This window comes from Orbicella faveolata, unplaced genomic scaffold (assembly GCF_042242905.1).
Source record: "Orbicella faveolata isolate gen_17 unplaced genomic scaffold, um_ofav_v1 contig_48, whole genome shotgun sequence".
NCBI classification, from domain to species: Eukaryota; Metazoa; Cnidaria; class Anthozoa; order Scleractinia; family Merulinidae; genus Orbicella; species Orbicella faveolata.
The window spans coordinates 10,249,556-10,265,826 of NW_028301578.1; the positions used below are offsets into that span (position 1 = coordinate 10,249,556).

The 16,271-nt window shown below is 40.2% G+C and overlaps 1 protein-coding gene and 1 pseudogene across 1 annotated transcript in view; one reads left to right on the forward strand and one right to left on the reverse strand.

Annotated features, from left to right (window-relative positions):
- LOC110054498 (uncharacterized) overlaps window positions 1-14,810 on the forward strand; it is a 44,009-nt gene extending 29,199 nt beyond the window's left edge. The window contains exons 25-34 of the mRNA XM_089280642.1: window positions 509-670; window positions 1,154-2,691; window positions 3,606-4,467; window positions 5,648-6,274; window positions 7,589-7,828; window positions 8,314-8,505; window positions 9,061-9,528; window positions 10,743-10,907; window positions 11,203-11,311; window positions 13,857-14,810. Of these exons, the coding sequence (XP_089136768.1) occupies window positions 509-670; window positions 1,154-2,691; window positions 3,606-4,467; window positions 5,648-6,274; window positions 7,589-7,828; window positions 8,314-8,505; window positions 9,061-9,528; window positions 10,743-10,907; window positions 11,203-11,311; window positions 13,857-14,061 (4,568 nt within the window). The 3' untranslated portion in view covers window positions 14,062-14,810. The remainder of the gene's footprint in view (window positions 1-508; window positions 671-1,153; window positions 2,692-3,605; window positions 4,468-5,647; window positions 6,275-7,588; window positions 7,829-8,313; window positions 8,506-9,060; window positions 9,529-10,742; window positions 10,908-11,202; window positions 11,312-13,856) is intronic.
- Window positions 11,593-13,372, reverse strand: LOC149096477 (uncharacterized; annotated as a pseudogene).
- Window positions 14,811-16,271: the final 1,461 nt, after the last annotated feature.

Genomic DNA, 16,271 nt, shown 5'->3' on the forward strand with positions numbered 1-16,271 from the left:
TATTTTAAAAAAAAGATTCCATGTATGTGATACACCAGGTGTTACTCCCAAAGAAATGCAATAATCTGATTTCTAGCAAAGTTACTTTTGGATTAAGAGGTTCTGGTTCTTTTTCGTACCCTGCGAAGTTTCCTTGTGCTCTTTGGACGACATGGACACAGTGTCTTCCTCCACCAGGGAATCTAAATGATATGCCTGCTAGCTATTAGCCTTTTGTAAGGGCAAGCTAAGAAAAGAATGCTGAGTTGGCTTGTAGCGGACCGGCAACATACCTAGTAACTTAAGGACCTGTTTCGCTCCTCAATTTAGGTGCTAAAACTTGACCTCGGCTACGTTCTTTAATTAAGAACACGTCGTTAGCACATTCAGTTTAAGTAGACATTGTGTCAATGTCGAAAACGATGTTAATATTAATGGATTTAAATGATGGTTTTACATATTGTTTCTTCCAAACGAATTTAAAAATCTTCATTCTGATGACTAGCATTTGATCAATTATTTTCCACAGTTCCGTGCCCGGCTGGATCATTTTCCCCAACTGGACTGGCCCCATGTTCTTTATGCGATCGACGCTCTTTTCAGCCACGTGATAAGAGTCGTGTGTGTTTTTCATGCCCAGGAACAACTGTAACACTGAGACCCGGATCAAAGAACGCACAAGACTGTATAGGTCAGTAGTCTTACTGAAACATTGAGAGCCGCTCTTCCCTAAATGGTTCAGTAAGATAAATTTCAAAGAAAATCTTTAAGACAGCAATAGTTTTAACAAGAGACGTTTATAACATACAAATCATTTCAATTAAACAGAAACCTCATCAAAAAAGAAGTTTGTTAACTAAGCCAGATGGACACTGAAGATGTAAACTTAAACGAAGACGAAAACGGGTGGCTACGATTGATTAAGATGAGACGGACTGCGAATGATGATAAAAAGAACACGTCGTAAAAGTTCTGGAATCGATTGACAAAAGAATGCTTATGAACTTTGATCACTTGTCAATTAACATAGAATACCGCCTAAGTACAATTCCATTTCTTCGCGGAGCTTCTGTGCGTGCTTTTAAATTGTGTCACGTTTACCTAATTTTTTGTCCGCAACCACTTAAAGCTGGAAACTCATAGTTTCTAATTCTAGGGGGTTTATTTGTTCCAGAAATCGACGAGTGCTATTCTAACCCTTGTATCAACAACGCCACGTGTACTGACCTCATTGGCGATTTCTTGTGCTCCTGCCAACCTGGTTACACTGGGAAGCAGTGTGCTACTGATATTGACGACTGTCAAGATAAACCATGTTTTAACAATGGCACATGTCAAGACCTGCTCAACGACTACACCTGCTCATGCGCATATGGTTACCGAGGCCCTAACTGCGAAGAGGATATAGATGAGTGCGTTTCTTCGCCGTGTTCAAACAATGCCTCGTGCAGAAATCTCCCTGGTGGTTATCATTGCCAATGTGAGCCTGGTTATACGGGAAGACTGTGTGATACGGACATTGATGAATGTCTGTTATCTCCATGCCAGAATGGAGCCACTTGCAGAGACAAAATAAACAACTACGAGTGCGTCTGTCCGGTTGGTTACCAAGGCAACGATTGCGAAGAGAATATCGATGACTGCGCGAGTGACCCTTGTCAAAACTGGGGCCACTGCCGTGATGGAATTGACAGTTACCAATGCAATTGTCTTGCAGGATTTAACGGGACAAATTGTGAACATAATATCGACGATTGTGCTGGGGCAGAATGCAAGAACAACGCTACATGCTTAGATCAAATTAATGAATTTTATTGTATCTGCGAGAGGGGATTTTCTGGATCAGCGTGTGAGTTCAACATCGATGAATGTATCTCCAGTCCCTGCCAAAATCAAGCCAGCTGTGTGGATATGGTTAATGCCTATCGCTGTGACTGTCGCGATGGTTTTGATGGATTACACTGCGAAAACAACATAGATGACTGTGCATCGAGTCCTTGCTCAAACAACGGGTCGTGTCATGACGGGGTGGACAACTTTACCTGCGTGTGCCCGATAGGTTTCACAGGTAAAATATGCAATGTGGACATCGACTACTGCGCCTCGATGCCCTGCTTGAGCAATGGAACATGCTTTGATGGTACCACTTCCTTTACTTGTCAGTGTCCAGATGGTTTCGAAGGAGATCAGTGCCAGAGCAATATAGACAACTGTAAGAATGTCACTTGCTTAAACGACGGCGCTTGCATTGACGGAATAGATGGCTACAAATGCGCTTGTTCTGACGGCTTTGTTGGTATTCTCTGCGAAGTAAACATCGATGACTGCGGAAAGAATCCATGCGCAAACGATGGAGCTTGTGCTGATCTCATAAATGACTACAGTTGTACTTGCAAAAAGGGATACACAGGAAAAAACTGTAGCATTGACATCGATGAGTGTGCCAGCTCTCCATGCGTCAATAATGCTACTTGTATCGACAAACTGGATAACTACAAGTGCTCCTGTGCTGATGGATTCAGCGGACCACACTGTGAGGTTGATATCGACGACTGCGTGCTAAGTTCTTGTGGTAATGGATCCACGTGCAGAGACGGAATGAACAGCTACACTTGCGACTGCGCACCTGGATTTCTGGGCGATGATTGTAGAGTGCAAATCGATGAGTGCTTGTCTTTCCCTTGTTACTATGGAGGAACATGTTATGATCAGGTAATGTGCAAATGCTCAATGCTTCGTTATGCGCGTGTATTAATTAAGCACAAGCCCAGACAAGTAGTAACATTCGTTAAGCGGAGCAACCTATGTACATTCCATGAATTAAGTTCGGTTGAGGTTAGTAGATATAGTCCCTATTTACTCGTATGAGAATTTAACGAAATATAAAGATTTAGAGGAAAAAAAAAACATGGTAAGGCTGGCAAAACTTTTTCTTTTTCGCCGACAATGATTTTGGAGGATGAATGACAATCCATCAACGTTCTTTGTGGATGGATGGATACATGCATGCATGGAATCTTTTATTTAAACACGGCATTTTTGTTAAATCTGGTTTCAATAAGGGCTCTGCAGAGAATACCACACACAATATAGGTTACTTTTTTTACTGTTACTAGCTTAATGATACAGAATTAGTTTTGCTTGAGCTGATAGTATAGGTCTACCTACCCATAAACCTTTTTTTTTTTTAATTGAACTTTCTTCCTTAAAACTGGTTGGCAAATTATTCCGATTTTTTGCTCCGGTAAATGAAAGTGTTTTTTTTTTTTTTTTTTTTTGTAACGTATACATTGATGCGTGGATGCAAGTATGCATAGAGGTATGGAAGCATTGATGCATGTATGCATCAATGGATGGATTCATGGGTGCACGGACCCATGGATGCTTTCAGATAGTTGGATTTGCTGTCGTAGTTTGTGTTTTCAAAAAATCAGATTTTAGTTAAACTACCGAGCTGCTGATAAAGGGGAGGCCCGACTATAGCTACGTAGGAAATTAAAACGCCTAATAAAAAGGTGTGCTATACATAAGTAGTAGAAACACATTGGATTGTTTTTTGTATATAGCAGCGATACGGTGACGGAACTTCAAATTATAAAAAAAATCAGTCTCCTTTTACTTTACAGATCAACGGATTTGCTTGTGTCTGTCCTAATGGATTGACAGGTCTGCAATGCGAAGTTAATATTGACGACTGCAAATCCAGTCCGTGTGCAAATAATGGCGCGTGCTCAGATCTAGTGGCAAATTACACCTGTTCCTGTCCAGAGGGCTTCAACGGCTATAACTGTGAAAACCGCATTGACCACTGCAAAGAAACTAACTGCAGTCAAAATGGCTTCTGCGTTAACTCTCATAACCATTTTTACTGCAATTGTAGCGCTGGCTACTTCGGAGATTACTGCGAATTGGAAATAGACGAGTGTTTACCAAGGCCGTGTTTTAACAACGGAACCTGCCACGATAAGGTCAACAGTTTCGCTTGTTCGTGTGCTGATGGGTATACTGGAAGGTACTGTGAGCTTAACATAGACGACTGTGTCAATGCCTCTTGTCAAAATGGCGCTTTTTGTGTTGACCATATTCTCGGGTATTCTTGTCTGTGTCCCGCCGGATACAATGGAACCTACTGCCAAACCGAGATCAACGAATGTGAATCGAACCCGTGTATCAACAATGGTACCTGCATTGATCTGACACCAGGTTACAAGTGTGAATGTTTGAGTCAGTTTACTGGAGAGAAATGCCAAAACGTTACAGACGTCTGTCTATCAATGCCTTGCCTCAATCACGGCACGTGTAGGTCTTATAATTACTCAGAAGACTTCAGCTGTACGTGCAAAGCTGGCTTCACCGGAGAAAAATGTGAGGTGGACATTGACGACTGTGCTTCAGAGCCTTGCATGCCAAACGCGTATTGTCAGGATATGATGAATAGTTACAGCTGTGAATGCTACCCCTCTTACTCTGGAGACAACTGTGACATCTGTAAGTTAGTATTTATGACAGTTCTTTATTGGTAAAACGGATGAAATGGGAAATGCCGCATAGATAGAAAATACTCAAGTTGACACTCGGAGGTGCATTCAAATCGAAACTCTTACCTAAACAACGCAATACAGGTAGAAAGACGTAGGATGAGCCCTTCCCTCAGATTTATTTATTTGTTTATTTTTTCTGAGGGGAGGGATGTGGTAATAAGACGTACAAAGACTTGTTTGCGTTTAATAGATGGTACTTAGCTTGCTCTCCAGGATACCATTGTTTATATGTTGATTATGACGTCGTCATCATTGATTTCATCATTTTCTGTAAAGGTCAAAGAAATGTTCATTGCAGGATAATTAGCTCAAAAATGCATTTGTTATGGCATGTCAAAAGACGAAGTCAAATATTCGAATTACCAAAATTTCCATCAGTTTGGAATAAGGAGCCACTGAAAGCGACTGAAAGTAAATATATCATCTTCATAAACTATGAGAGAGTTGCTGACGAGCTGCGGACTCGCGTGCGAGAGGGAAAGAGAGAGAGAGAGAGAGGGGGGGGGGTGGGTGGCGCGGTACTTCATACGACAGCATTAGCAGCACAGCAAGCTGCATTTTTAAATTTCTCTTTAATCTGCAGCGTCCTTAAAAAAGTGTTATAAAGTAGCTCGGCCATTTAAAATGGTAACATTCCCATAAGAACAGTAGCAAGTCGATAATTGAAAACAATGAAGTAGAGCGGATCTTTTCACCCACCTCGCGAATTCTTCATGTCAATGAGCTGTCCAAAAATGGAGCCTAAGAATTTTAAGAAATGTATCTGACTATACAATCTGTTGTTATGTAGCATTTAGTCATTCACGCCTTTCTTATATATACAGTTGAACACTGCTTCCCTTCCCTGTATCATTTAATTGAAGAACTCTTCAAATACTTGGATGAATTAGTCCTTAAGTATGTCACTTTTAGATGTTTCGAAATGGTCCTTGAAATACTTGAATGTTAGTTTCCCCTGACCTATCTTCACTTTGACTCGTCAACTCCCTACCTTTTTATATCCCTTTGCCCATGAAATGGTAACCCTTTCGAGAGGAACCGCTGCAAATTATATTTTAAGTTCATTGTAGGGAATGTTTCACAATAGAGGGAGTATCCTAACACTCGTTTTCTCACTTTGTTGGCAGTTCTTGGCAGTGACTTTGATCTCATTTTCAAACGCAAAAGCATAGATGACATGATTTTGCTATCAGATGGCAAAGGTCTTCCAAACATGGATTCTTTCACAATCGCCCTGTATCTTCGTGCAGACTCCAGATACAATTCAGGAACATTGTTCAGCTACAGTGTGCCTGAGCAACCAAACCATATCATCGTGCTTTCCTTTACAAAGTCTCAAGTTCAGCTGGAGATCAAAGATAGCACAGTAAGTGCAGACTTTGAGTTTACGGACGATCACTGGCATTTCTTGGGAGTCGTGTGGCAGGCGATAACTGGGACTGTCTCGGTGTACGTTGATAGGGCAGAAATAAAAAAGGCAAGAGGCGTCAAGACCAACGATACGATCATTGGCGGAGGGTGGGTTGTGCTTGGCCAGCGATATCTCGCAGGGGTAAAGATTTCAAACCTTTCAACAGCTTTTGCCGGCACTATGCACCAAGTAAGCTTTTGGAATGTTCCGGCAAGTCCTTTAGACATGTGGAACGCGGCTCATAACTGCACGTGGCCTATCGCAGGAAGTCTGCGTGCATGGAACAGCTTCCTCTTTGGAGTCAAAGGACATGTAGAAAAACGATTCATGACACAGTGTAAAGGTACTTAGCATTCTTGGTACAGTCCTATTTAGGTCATTTACTTTTGAAATCTTCGAGTGAATTCATTTCTATTTAATTGAACTGTAATAACATGAATCAGCTGTCGCTTTAATGTTATTAGTGTTATGTCAATTATGAAAGTTGAAGATAAAAACTTTCAGTAGCGGGCAACAAAATTGTTTTAATGTTTGGAATGAAATAGCTGTAAATGATCGGGGAAACAATGGATGGTCAATGGATTAAGATGACATATATTTTACCGGTGATATAGTTTCTGTCACATACATTGATCACCACTCAAGAAGTCAGCGGTTTTGTTTAGTTTGTGCTTCGATGTTTAGAAGTTTCGTTTCTTTTGTACAGCAAACACTCGCGTTATTGATGGATATTTTTTTTTTCTTTGCTAAAATTTCATACCGGTATTGGCTCCACATTCACCACGCGCACACGTACACGGCTAGGCTTTCAAAACTAGAACACCATGGGTGTAGCCAGCAATTTTCAAGGGGGGGGGGGGAGGGCTCACATTTTGTCCAAGTGAGAGTACTCATCAGAAAGTCCTGTCGTTTTCGAAACCTGTTGTAGGTTACAAAAGGGGGCGTCACGGGCACCCAGGGACTCCCCTAGCTACGCTCCTGCACACCACGTAATATTTGGTAACCTGTTTGTTACCTGTTTGTCTTCCTAACTTTTTAACAGTGGCAATAAAAGACAGCTAGCATAGTCTGCTGCCTCCACTTCAATCGTCGAAAATGTCCATTTATTGGCAAATCTGATACAATGTACATGTAAGTTTGAATGACGGCAAAAGGCCCTCTAAAAAAGTTTCTCTTGCTTCAAAGGTGTACATACAATAGCCACACTGTTTAGTTTTTCACTTGTTCAGTTATTTCCTGACATAGATCCGGTCATGTATCATGATTACGTTGGGGAAACAAAACTGCGTATTAATAAACTTTGGAATACAAAAAGTACCTGCCGCAAATGCTTGTAGTAGCCGGTGACTTTGATTCGGTGCCTGCTTATTTTAAAAACCTGGATGAGTTCCCTTTTAATTCTATATCCTTGTTCGAGGGTCTTTTCTGTGGATTTTCTGGTTTTTCTGCCGCCACAAAATCCAACACTCCATAGTCTTATTGGAACACTTTGTAATGAGCTCCTGAGAGCTTTTCCGTATTGCAGTTTACATTTATATTTAACATAGACGGTAGCTCAGTTCATTTCCGTCACCGCAAGAGTACATCGATTTTCATACTATCCTAGAAACGAAAGAAAAACCAACAGGTTATAACGTTTTACAACTTTGCTTTGCAGCGTTTGACAGGTGCACTGCCAACTGCTTGCACTTCCTCCGATGCGAGTTTCATGAGAACGAATACAACTGTAGCTGTCAACCCGGATTTTCAGGTACCGGCTGTAACATTAATATTGATGACTGCAGCTCAAATCCATGCGTCAAAGGGACGTGTGTCGATGGTGTGAATCGCTATGACTGCGAGTGCAGCAAAGGCTATTGGGGAGTAAATTGTGAAAAGAAAATCATCAATGAAGGAGGTATGATGGTTACAGAAGTTATCAGTCTATAGCACAATGATGAAAGAAATCTATGAATTTGTTCATCTGTTGTGTAAGCGTGACACATTTTTTTTTCACGACAGTCCAAGAGGACCCAAGAGAATAAATTAATTTGAATTTTAGGAAGTGGTCTGCTACCAGGGCCTTAAACTCTTTGCCTTATTATTCTAAGACTAATTACGTTCAGTTCTCTACATTTTGTTGACCTAACATACATTCGAGAGACAAGGAGACAACTCTCTAAACAACTTACGAATTGCGATATTTTAAGAGCACCGTCCTCAGCAGGTAGCCATATCTTAACTTTTTCAACCTATCTTGTATTTACACTAAATGCATTATTTTGCATGATTGTATGGAAAGCAACGAAACTTTTCTTGAACACTTGTAAAGAAAGCTCTTATAAATTTCATTGCGGAAGAACACAAGGACACCACTAACGGCGTGTTATCTGAACTCTACAGAGTGTCCGGAATTGAGAGAGCCCGTCAATGGAAAAAAATCTTGCCAAAAAGTTGCTGGAGCGATTTCCTGTACTATGAACTGCGATGAAGGTCACTCTTTCAGTGCTGAGGCAGTGACTACCTTTGTCTGCGGCCCTGACACAGAGTGGACCTGGAATGGCATCATGGATATGACTATACCAACCTGCTTAAGTGCGTATTAATAACTGATCAAACAACGCACTATAGTTCTTAATTAATAACTGAAGAAATCGATTTATCTCCTAACTATCATCAGAAAAAGTTGCTCCCTGGGTAACATGGCCTGATTTGCAATCCCAGTCAAGTCGCGAGAAATAAAAACCTGCTGTACCCAGGGCAATGTTCGGTAAACTGCCTGACTAGATTTCGTGCTTAAAAGTTGGAAGGTCGGTTACTTGTACCAGCACAAAATATTTGAGGTACTGTTCCACAGAAGAGAAACGAAAAGTTCCTGGCATGATAAAATGTGAGTTCAGCTTTACTTTCCCAGACCGTTCCTTTGTTTCTGCAAAACATCAAAAATCCAGAGCGACATGGAAGTAACTATTAGTAGGCCAAATTACTCTTTGCGATATTTCCGTAAATTTTATTTTGTAAATTGAAATAAAATCTCGAAAAGCCAATATTCTAATGGAAGCCATCAGTCACTGAGTTTCAAAAACAGTTCAATTCTCCAGTTTATAAGTGTTATTCAAATTGACAATTATAACTCACTTTCTACCACAGAAAATGCCGCGCCCAAGGAAATAGAACATCACTTCTCGGTTGATTTTCCTGGAATGAAATGCGAGGACATCCAGAGTCACGACGAGTTACGCTCGGCACTCAAGAAGAGATTAAGCAACACACTTTCAACACTCTCTGGTTGTCACTCATGTAACTTAAAGACCGTCGCAGTTCCTGGATGTGAATCGAAAGCCAATCAAAGGTCAAAACGAGCAGTCGACACAAACGTTAAAGTTCTATTTTCAATGGTGTTGTTTAAGGATATTAATTCGTCCTCATCAGAAGGCAATGTCGAAGAAAAAAGTGAAGAAGTGTTGTTTCAGATGCAGTATGCCGTTGCTGCTGGACAGTTCACGATAAGCTTACATGGAATAAACACCACTGCTCAGAGGTCTTCACTAAAATATCTCTTCTCTAAGGTTACTTGCAGTGTTGGCTCTGTCCCAAACAATAATGGAAAGAGATGTGGTGAGTATTTAGTAGTAAGTTTATTTATTTATTTATTTATTTATTTATTTATTTATTTGTTTATTTATTTTATTTAATTATTTATGTATTTATTTATTCATTTAGTTAGGTATTGATTTATCTATCCATTTATTTCTTTCTTTCTTTATTTTTACGTTACGACTCAAAAGAAGACACACTGCTAATGGCTTTATTTCTCAGCTCATTACCTGACGGTGGCGAGTTCAGTTTGATGAAATGAGACAACAGCCCTGCTGGGATTAATTTGCCACGATTGTGGCAAATTAACACTTATCCCATAAACACTTATCCTGTCACGTCATGAAGTGATGACAGTAACAACGAAAATTCATGAAAAGTGGGGAGAACTAGAACGCTGATGACATAAGTGTGAATTGGATATAGGCATAAGTAAAAAAAAAAAAAAAATAGGGGTAGGGCCAATGTTAAGAAGGGGCGGGAGAGGGTTAAAACTTCTGACAGCTACGAGCAGCGACGTTTACGCTCAGCAGCTAGGAGCAAAGAGAGGACCTCTCTTTGGCGACACCTTTATATTCAAATGAATATATTTATTTGCATTCTTCATCATTTACGCGTGTATTACAAACTCACAAAGTGACCAGCTCGGAGATGGCTTGATAGCTCAGTTGGTAGAGCACTGCACCGGTATCGCAGAGGTCATGCGTTCGAGTCCCGTTCAGGCCTGAATATTTGTGTGTGTGTGTGTGTGTGTGTGTGTGTGTGTGTGTGTGTGTGTGTGTGTGTGTTTCAGGCTTTAATTTCGCAACTGCTTAAGTCGCGTGTATTACTGCGATGATCATGTCTTCACACCTTTTATAAAGGAATCTGATACAACCCGTAAGGCCAATTGTTCTCCGCCGACTAGATATCCTTAACAATGACCCTTTCTCGTGTTACATAAACCTAATTATGCGTGCTGCATAATTGGTGGGTAATTTTATTGATTTTTTCATCGACTATTTTGCCAATGTAACACAAGTGGCTACTACGACAACTCGCCGTGGAAATACACCCTGGAAAATATGTTAGGATTGGGCCAGAATTACGTTGGCTTAATTGTAACATCCTTTATAGATCTAATGAGCTTGATTGTAATGTTTACCCTTGGAAAGATTTTTGTTTTCAAGCACTTACGGTTGGTCATGTGAGCTGCCGTAATAATGCAAACAGTTAACGCCTGTTTTGACTTTCAGTGCTTTGTTCTGTCGGATCATTTCATGACCAAAACAGCCTCGATTGTAAACTATGTGGTAAAGGCAGCTACCAAGACAAGGAAGGCCGGGCCAGCTGCGAAACATGTGGCAAGGGAATGACAACCCTCCGACGTGGAACGACTAACAGTGACGGGTGCATCGAGTGTAAGATTGCACTTCAATATGTAAAGCAGAAAGTAATGATACTTAACGGTTGATATGGTAGTCAACAGCAAGATAGGCGAAGTATTAGTATTGTTATATAGTAAACCGCCAGATGACAATTTTAGTGAGTGGATCACCTGTTGCTAGGATGTCTAGCGTTTAGCGTGAGCAATACAGATGGCCAAAGTTAAAGAGATCGCAAAAAACAAAACAAAACAAAACAAAGAAAAAAAATAAATAAAAGTTGCAGATGGTAAATGTCCAAATTATTTTAAATGTTTGATTTTTCCACCAGATGCAAAAGAAGCTAGCAAGCCGAAAGACCCCAGTACTATCCTCAAAATCACTCTAGGGGTAGCCATACCTGTTGTTTTTATTCTTATTGGTGTCGCTGTCTATTACAGGTATTTACATTTGTTTTTGTTTTTGTTTTTGTATTTTTTTTAACTGTGTTCAGTTGTGCTGAATTATTTAAAACGATACTTCTGACTTCGAAAAAGGCTCTTGGGCTTGGAGACTCGATCAATAAGTGCTGGCAAAATTTCGACTTTTGTCGGCTTCTTCAAAATCCCTGGGGAACACTGATATTACAAGAATAATGAATTCACCTTTTCGGCGTTAGATTTCACGTGTAGTGTCACGTGGCTTATGATGTAAGCAAACCGGGAAAGTTCGGACATTCTAGTCAACCACACGAGTTCGACAAGTAGTGTTCTAACAGAATGGTCACGACTAAAAGATGTGCTTTTGTTACATGTAGAAACGATTCCCGATACCCTGAATCGTGGAAAAGAAACCCAAACGGCGATCCAGTGAGGTTCTTCCATTTTCCTGGCGCATTTAGACAAAACGAGAGAAGATAAAAAGTGGCTAAAAGCATGTCACAGCGGTGACTCGTTCGTGTGCACGAAAGACAGTTAGCTTTGTAGCCTACATTTTGTCGTTGGGAATGGTCTAACAAAAGAGGATCCTGGTCCTATATCTGCCGTTGCCAGTAAAGAAAGGGTGCGTTTATCAATATGTGCTTTTATAACACATTTTGTCGTTTGGATTGATATTTTATACCGTGCCTAGGTGTCGTGACTGAATCGTAAACGAAAGGCATCCCGTGAACGCGAGGCAGACAAAGCGAGAAGCAAGAAATTTATCTTGAACGATCAGTGGTTAAAACCCAACTGACGCTTAATCGCCTTGCTGGCAAATCTAAAGAAGAACGTTCCGCCGCCATGACTCTTTTAGATCTGAGCTCAGAGCCAGTGGCGAGTTTAGGAGAGCCCGATGAGGAAAGCATCCAGAAATCAGGGGCACCCAACGGATCGTTTCGGTAAATTATCTGTTCGGAAGGCCTTTAATCTCTTCTGATTTTCTGAAGAGAATTGTCGTCTCGAACTTTCGTGATTTGAGAAATTCAATGTCTGTTGTTTTCGGATTGTTAAAAATGTCGTTTTGGGTACCGAAAATAGGTCAACTATCAGTTTCGGAAAGGTGATAAGACCCAAGGTTTTGGGGGAATGGACAAAGAAGCCCTAATAAATTTGAGAATACTCAAGTTCCCCTAGAATAACCGAACAGATAAAATTTTTTTGGCGCAACCTGAAAGTAACCTACAGAGCTTTAAAAGTACTCCAGATAGCCTAAAACAGCATTAAAAAGCATTTGAGAGAAAACGGTCGTTGGGTGCCCCTGAGAAATTCGAACCGGAAGAGCGAACCGACGAGTTTCCTGAACCGATCGAGTCTCAAATCAACAGAAAGACTGATGAAAAAGTACATGGCGGCCGCAATGTGCTTGCATCCCCCATCTCTACCACCTTTAAACTTGCATCGTGCCTGAAGAAGGCTGCCTTGGTTTGTACCTCTACCTTCGAGAATAAACCAGAGATCGTAGTGCTCCTTTCCTTCATGACCACCCCGTCCTTCATCCGTTTTGATTTTCATGAAACTTCAAAGGTCGCACTTTGGCTATATATACATGAACACCCTCTTGATTCAACTGAGCAGTTGGTAAAGATTCCACGTAACCATCGGCGAATAAACGATAATCTTCAATTGACTTTTAAGCGGCGAGTCCCTGCTTGTCGTAATCGGTTGAGTGGTAAATCAAATAATTAAAAATGTCGTACTACCCAAACGGCGGCGACGAGTTGAAGTTGTTCAAGGTCTTCAGGGAAACTGGCTTGGGAATTAGCATTTCATGAATTATTTATTCGTCAGCATCAGTGGTTTGATCTTTTTCGAAGTTTGGATCATCACTGGCACACCCACTCTTTCGACTGCGGAAGCGATTTCCACGAGCGAAGTTTTCAAATGTTCAGTTACTGAAACTCCACGTTCCTGCAAATATCTTTTAAGTTCTGCCACATTCATGGCGTTGAAGTCGCTTTTATTCTTTTTTTCTGCCATTTTGAAGGTGAAACTATTCTAAGTTCAAAGACTTGAAGCAGAGAGAAATATATATTAGTAGTGACAGGACGTTGGCGAAGTTGAAAACCTCGTACACGTGTAATGCGTGCTTGACTAGAATGTCTGAACTTTCCCAGTTTGTTTACATCACAAGTCACGTGAAACTACACGTGAAATTTAACTCCGAAAGGGTGAATTCACTTTATTTATCTGAGTACAAAAAAAAAAATAAATAATAATAATAATAATAATAAAATAAAATAAAATAAAATAAAAAGAAACGGAAAAGTAGTACTGGAAGATATAAGTTTTAGAAGCAAACAGAGAAGTCTCAGGAAACAGATTATATTGACATTTCCAAATTTCCAAGGTTCCTTGGCACTTCGTTAAATCGAGGTTTCACGTAGAATACTCTTTTCAATTTTAAGTATGAACACGCATACACATCATAGTGGAAGCACGTTACATACACTCCCAGCGGTTTTCCTTTTGTTTCAGTCCAAGTTACTGAGGAAATTATGTACTTTTTAAATTTTTTTTCGCTTAGTTCCACACGTAGGTTTCGCAACCAATGCTGCTTTAATCGCACAACTTCTCTTAATAAACAAAACCCTTGCCGGTGGAAGAACAGCGTGCACCCTGGTGACCCAGGATTCAAGGGCGAATTACGCTTAGGAGAGAGAAGATCTTCACAAGACGAGCAGAATGGAGGCAGAGGCTACGAAAACGCAGCTACACAATCAGAGTTGTAGATCACGTCGCTTCATGATTGAAAGGGATGTTCACCCAATTACCATGCATTAATGGCCAGTGACGAAAGTTGTTTTTTCAGTTGCTCTTTTGTGTGTGTGTGTTTTCTTCCAAAGCAGTAGAGTGAAACAGAGAGAACTGTTGATCATAGTTAACTTTACTTCAGTAGAGTGAAAGCACTCAAATATTGCAAGTATCGAATCCTGCTTACATGACAAGGGGAGCTGACCTTCCCATTTTCAGTAGTCCGCTAGTACTTTAAAATAAGCAGCACTTTGACCGGGACGACTTAAAGTGGTAGTTCATAGAAGTATATTGCTTAAATGTAACAGCTATTTCAGTTAACGACTCTATTATACTTGATACATAGGTTGGTCTCATCAACTCATTGCGAAAAGGTTTTCTATATCATTTATTAGCCGCCGCCGCCCCCCCCCCCCCCTTCCCCACGCCCTAAGGATATAAGCCCTCCTGTTTATAAACCCACCTCAAACCCCTTGTGAAGTTGAATAAGCCTAAGACTTATAGCCAGAATTTTATCCTTGAAATACTGCTGTGAACCGATACATTGAAGCTCTAATTAGGTAAGAGAGAGGCAAAATATATGCTCTGCAGTTCATAGTAGTATGGTTTTGTATCATTTGCAAAATAGTTGTGATATGTTATTCGTGTTTGATTTATGATAGTTGTGTTTCTGCCATATTCGATAAGGCATGGTAATGAACAATAAAGATGTACCGTTGAAGAGTCACGTCACGTGTTATCTGCTTTTAGCGCGTATACTGCCGTCGATGAACCTTAATTGTAGCACCACACAAGCTAAGGAAAGACCTGCTCACACTACCAGACGACTTAAAACATGGTCATCTCAAACCAACTCGACTGAAAATGTATTGCATTGTTGGAAGCCTTCACCGTGTTGGTGCCCTTTGGAGGGGGCACCAACGTGGCGGCTGTGAAGTGATAAAAACATCTCTCTTTAAGTTTTGACAATGAAACAAAAATTTATTATTGCAATTGAGACTTCTTCTAGAGCAAGAACTGGTTAGTTAGCAGAAACTTGAGCAATAACTCCTCTTTTGACCTACTCGAGAGCCTTATTGGGCCGCCTTTCTAATGTCAGGCAATGCATAAACCTGAAAATTCAAACGTGCTCTATGACATAATTAGGGTGCATTTATTTAAGAAAATCCAAGATTGGCATCTTAAATCCAAAAGAATCCAAAAACGGATTTTGATCTGGGAGTGGATATTTCGGTTCCTTTGACCCACCATGATCCGTGAGATCTTGGATTGATCTGTTTAGTAAAGGAAAGCAAAATCCATTTTCGGATTCTTTCGGATTTAAGAATCTAATCTTAGATTTTCTTAAAAAAAAAAAACAAACAAAACAAAAAAACAACAACAACAACAACAACAAAAAGAAACGCACCCTTAGAGCCCCTTTTGGGCTTAAATGTTGCAAAACGTCAATTTATTAGAATACCATTATATACTTCCAGATACTGACTTTTAAAAACAAACTCCAACCGAATGGAATAAAACTAAGCATATGCCCACAAGTACGCATTGCGGACCTATTTTTATAGAAATACTGCTGTTAGATGGGCACTGATATACACTTAATTACACGCTCTTCTAGCAAGAATGTTTTCTTTCCGGCCGATGCTAAATATTCTTATCTTTCTGCCGATTTTAGGCTGATAATATTCTTGTGAATAATCTTAGACTTTAGCGTATGTCTATCTGTTTTGTAAATGCATTTGGTGTCTTGATCGTGTTCAAGTAATTTTGGAGCCAGCCTGCAGGCATTTAAGTCTGATATCGCGCACAAAACTTCTTCCAGTAGTGTTATGAACATCGAACCTATGACCAGTGCTGTTTTTTTTTTTTTTCCTTTTTGGGCAGTTGTGCGAGTAATGGAAAGGAAGAATTTTTGTAAAGTTTAGTTAAAAACATATAATCGTATTTTGTTTACAAATTTTTATCATAAAAAATACATTCTTTTCAGAATCTCAGTCTAGGGTTTATTCTTAAAATATTTTTTTAAAATTTCCCAAATTTTAACCTAGATATTCAGAGTGTCCTGGGCATGAGAATCGAGAATCGCGACCAGTAATGAGTGTTTTGTTACGGGGTGAGAGATTCTCGCCTATATCAACATTCTTTCCTCTCGTGAGTTCTCGCGCGTTTAGAAATGCGCCACACTCGC